Genomic DNA, 5,605 nt, shown 5'->3' with positions numbered 1-5,605 from the left:
TAATATTAAGTAATATGAATAAATAATAATGAAGTCATGATAATCAAAGATTTAATTAAATTAAAATACTTACTGAACTTAAATTTAAACTGATACATTGAGGGCTTTTATAAAAATTTTCTGAGGTCTTGGTGCTATTATTTGTTATCAGATATACTTGTTTTCCCAGCTTTTGCAATGTCTTTAAAGACTCCGAAGCACCTTTAACTGGTTTATTGAGTTGCCATAGGACTCCTGAACAATATTATTACATTTTGCAAAATTATTTATTTATTATTTATATAATTTAATTTATTTAATTCGAGAAAATGTAATCACAGATACAGACATGTACATAACAATAATAAAAACTAAGAATTACCGAAGAATTTATTTTGTAAAACTATTATATTGTAATATATACATTGACAAGGATAAAGGACTATTAATTTCAAAATAATAGTATAAGAATATACAGGGCATATAAGAGTCATTAAAAAATTATAGTTTAATGATCAAATACTCTTTTATTATCAATATATCAATGATTTATGTACTATTGTTCCTTCTTTCAAAATCGATTTTTTTCTGGAATGTTTTAATTCTTTCGCCTTCAATTTATTCTTGAAATAGGCGATGACTCACCAAATTTTTTAGATACAATTATAATTAAAGAGAAAAAATTAAATTTTGATTGGTATCACAAATCAAACTTTTCGGAGAGATTTTTAAATTTTTTTTTCAATCATCCTATCTCTCAAAAAAGAGGGATAATCATTAGTTTGGTAGATAGAGTTCTCTCTCTCTCTCTCTCTCTCTCTCTCTCTCTTATTCTTTAATTCTGAATATCACACAAAAAATTTAACACTTTTAATCGAAATGTTATTACAGAACGACTATTCGCTTAAATTCATTTTTGATACAATAAACAACAGAGTTAAAAACATTCTACGAAAAGGAAGAACGTTACAGAATCGTTTGGATAAAGAGAATATAACAATTGCTCCATCATGGTTCACTGTCTTTTATTTCATCTTTGGCAGACAAATTTAATAAATTTAACAGAGACGACATCAAGGTTTCTTTTTATAGTTTTAACAAATTATAGAAATACATTAACATACATAAAGATCACATTTTTCCAAATAATGTACTACATGTCTACAAGATCATGTGTAATGATCTTGTAGACTACATTATTGTGATGCATCATATATAGAACAGACGGGCAGACAATTAAAAACAAGAATCACGGAATAATCAAAATCGAATGCATCATATTCGTTAGAACACGTTTGCCCGATGAGTAATAACCGAACATAGAATGCAATACAAACATGATTTCGATTGGAACAAAATATCCAAATTCTAAACGAAGAACCATATTATAATAAGCGTTTGATTACGGATATGTTAAATATCAAAAAACTCCGCTCAATCATGAGACCGAAACATGTAATATCTAATATGTATCTATTTTTGTTTAATTAATTTCAGAGTATTATATTTTTTTTGTTACAATTTTCACGCTTTATAATTTTTAAATTTGACTTTTATATATCTTGTATATTTATGTTGTAATATTTATATACACATATGTGTGTACATATACAGGGTGTTTCAGAAAGTTGGCCAAACTTTAAGAGCATATTCCACTCATAAGAATGAAAAAATGTTATATAAACATGGGTTCGGAAATGTTTCCTTTCCAAGTTATAAACATTTTTTTATTTTATACTTATATCTATATTTTATTTTATACTTGTATCTATTTTTTTTATTTTATACTTATATCTATATTTTTATTACAGAAAATATAGATTGCTGGAAACGATTTCCTTCCGCATCGATGCATGCTTCGCATTGACATCGCATTGACATCGATTATCGATTATGTCAATGCGAAGACGTTTAAAAATTTTCGGAGTACTTTGTATTTTTTCACGCGTAGCGATAATACAATTTTGGAGTACTTCCACAGTAGCAACAGGAGTATCATACATGAAGGTCTTAAAATATCCTCATAAATAAAAATTACGTCAAAGCGAGACATGTCGTCCGATGTAAATACGTACAATTTAAATAATGTTTATAACTTGGAAAGAAAGCGTTTTCGAATCCATATTTATATCTTTTTATCCTTACAATGAATGGAATATGCTCTTAGAGTTTGGCAAATTATTTCTGAAATACTTTGTATATATATCGTATATTTATGTATGTGTGTGCATATGTATGTGCGCATGCGTAGTCCTGAAATTTACAAATCAAAATGAACAAGAAGTTTCGAAAAAATAAAAATAAAATTTTATGAAAGAGATATATGTTATTTTTTGTTCCAAAAAGGAACAAATTATAAAAGTAGCAAATTTTTGTTTCGTTCATAGTTTTGATACGTGACTCATTTGCAGAAATGACGAAATGATTTAACCATAATTTATAATAGGCCAATTAGAATCTTTATGTCTCAGAAACTACTACTCGGAATGAAAATTGACAAATACTTTTATAATTTATTTTCTCAAAGAACATTTTTGTGTGATGTTTTGATTCGCGGATTTCGGAATGTTCTGTATATGATATCTATATTAAAATTTGCACAGTGTATAAATCAATAACTATAATTCTTCAAAGTTCTTATACAATTAGTCTTTTAATTTTAAATTTTTTCAAAATTGATAGCTATACATTAACGTAAATGTATTTTATGTTTCTACAATTGACACGCATAAAACACACACACATATAACATATTTATTAAAAATGATGAAAATTAGAATTTTATTGCTTACCGTCGATGTCGCACATCACTGTATCAAAGGATGTTAGAAATTTTTGCAATTGTTCAGTCGACAGCTTGGTAATATCCTTGGTCTTAGACATGGTAAGTCGTTTCGTAAACAATTTTGAAATACTATTATCTTCGTGAAGGTTCTTCGATATTGTGGACCAAATAGATCCTATTTTCTCAGCAATGAGACTTGCTAAAACCTTAACTTCTTAGAGGCTACTTTTAAGAGTTGCACTATCTAATCAAAATATCATACTTGCAAAGAATGAGGATTACTGAGTGTTTAATTTTCGATAATATCGTTGGAGACGGGCATATAAGACTTATATGTAACGAAGTTTTACGTTATGTACGCTGCGACGTGCGCACGAAATAGATATATATATATATATATATATTCCAGATGTCAGCAACGATCACCTCGCTAAGCCAAGCCAAGCTTTGCGCATGCTCCAATTATGGATGCAGAAGTTGTAAAGCACTGTGTGTGTGTTTTGTGTGTGTGTGTTTTGTGTGTGTGTGTGTGTGTGTGTGTGTGTGTGTGTGTGTGTGTGTGTGTGTGTGTGTGTGTGTCGTGTTGTGTATAGTAAATGAGAAATATATACAGAGATCATGTGGAAAAGATGTAAGATTTATTCGTTATTATCATTATATCAATAAAATTATCTATAAATATATATATATATAAGGTGTTCCAAAATTTTTGAATCAAAATCGCAAGAAAGTTCTTGAAAAATAAGTTATAAAAGTATTTATTATTTATCGTTACAATAAAAATGAGTTATAAAAGTATTTATTACCAAATAATCGTACATAATAATTTTTAATATATATATATAATATTTGAATTCTATAAGATCACTATTGATTTTAACTGCATAAAATTAAACTATTAAAATTTTTTGATAATTATTAATATGATTTTACATACTGATTATACGTATATCAACGCCGTTAAAAATATTGAACATGACTATACATTAAATACAACTTAAAAAAATAAAAATCGTAAATTTAAATAAAATAAAGAAATTATTAGAGAATAAAACTATTATTATACAAAAAAATTGGCAGCATTGAATAGCATCTGTTGTTTGAACATGCCGTTAAAAAATATTTATTTTTAATTATAATTGAGGTTATATCTCAAAAATTACTATTCAGAACAAAAAATTCCAAATACTTTTATAACTTATTTTTTCGATAACTTTGTTACTGTGATATTTCGATTTTTTAATTTTGGAATACTCATAATAAAACGTTAATTTACCATAAACATAAATTTATAATGACTACTTTTTTTTTGCTAATAATGTAGTTGATATAATGATAATAAAATTAATTTCTTGTACATTTACGAACTTTTATTAAAATTTTTTTACTCGTTAGATTTTTATAGTTAATCATAAAATTTGTCTACTAATAATATATATTAAGACAAACAAATATTAAATGCAATAAATCACAAATATTTTGAGGTATATTATCAAGTATAGTTATGTAAAAAATTATGTTTAAAGTATATTTAAAATTGAGAGAATATACTTTGAAATTTCTTAAATTTATAAATACAAAAAAAACGTGATAAAATAGACATCTGGAAATTTTAATTTATTAAACTCAAGATTTAGAATTGCGTGCGAAGAAAAGTATAAGATTAGATATATATTGTATTATGCAATTTTATTAACATAAATTTAGTACCAAAGTAAACAATCATTTAAATTAAAATTTTAACAGTATTTATAGTCGGTTTTTGTTCTATATTAAAAATCTAATTACAAAATTATGTAGAATTTAAAGAATTTAAAATTATGAATTTAAAGATTTTTATGTAAAACAGATATTCGCAATATATTCGCTGTTATATAGTGAACTATGTTAAGATGAAATATGTAAGCAGAAACGTGATCTATGCAAATCAATAGAAAATAATAAAATGAAAAAGATATTGAGAAATAGTTTATATAAAAATTGTAATCAATTTTTTAAAATATTATTTATATTGTATATTTATTACAATTTTTATAAATAACAAATCGAACTCTTCTTATACAAAATAAATAATAATAAGTAAAGAGCAAAGTAAGAGTCGACGCATTTCTTTAAAATTACATGAAGAATATATTACAATTAACAATATATATTATAATTTTTATATAAACAATTTCTCAATATATGATCTTTTTCACTTTGTTATTTTCTATTGATTTGCATAGATCACGTTCCTGCTTACATATTCCATCTGAACATAGTTCACCGCAAAACAGCGAATGTATACCGACATTCATTTTACATGAAGATCTTTAAATTCATAGTTTTCAATTCTTCAAATTCTTCATAATTTTGTTTGTAAAATTACATTTTAAGAACAACAAAAATCGACAATAAATATTATACTAATCCAATATCATATATCATGTATCTTTACATTTTAAACCTTTGTTTTCAGTTCATGTTAGTATATATCATCAGAAACAATAGATTAGATAAATCTTTAACTTTTTTTTTAACTTTTTGTTCAAATAAATTTTTTTATCATAATCGAATTATGTTCAATATATTCAGCAGATTCTTTATTTGTTATTATTATACATTAATAATAACGAATATTAACACTTAAATAATAGATTATTTAGTTGATTTATAATATATATTATTTTAGTCTGTATATGTCCTATGTTTTTAGAAAATGGATTTTAGAATCTGGTGCAAAATTAATCCATTTCATTGGAGACGTAAAATATATTTTATAAAATGATATGGGATATTATATCTCAGCAATAGTTTTAATTATAATTACATAACGTGCAACTTACCTTTTCTTTTTTTATT

General features: G+C 24.8%; 1 protein-coding gene across 1 annotated transcript in view; it reads right to left on the bottom strand.

Annotated features, from left to right (window-relative positions):
* The window catches only part of LOC108752688 (4-nitrophenylphosphatase-like), an 11,083-nt gene extending 5,478 nt beyond the window's left edge, over window positions 1-5,605 (bottom strand). The window contains exons 1-3 of the mRNA XM_018493720.1: window positions 5,590-5,605; window positions 2,772-2,963; window positions 74-234 (exon numbers count right to left, since the gene is read on the bottom strand). Coding sequence (XP_018349222.1) covers window positions 74-234; window positions 2,772-2,862 — 252 coding nt within the window. The 5' untranslated portion in view covers window positions 2,863-2,963; window positions 5,590-5,605. The remainder of the gene's footprint in view (window positions 1-73; window positions 235-2,771; window positions 2,964-5,589) is intronic.

The sequence above is a fragment of the Trachymyrmex septentrionalis genome, unplaced genomic scaffold (genome assembly GCF_001594115.1).
Source record: "Trachymyrmex septentrionalis isolate Tsep2-gDNA-1 unplaced genomic scaffold, Tsep1.0 scaffold60, whole genome shotgun sequence".
NCBI lineage: Eukaryota > Metazoa > Arthropoda > Insecta > Hymenoptera > Formicidae > Trachymyrmex > Trachymyrmex septentrionalis.
Note: the sequence above shows the minus strand (reverse complement) of the source record. Positions and strands in the feature narration are given on the sequence as shown.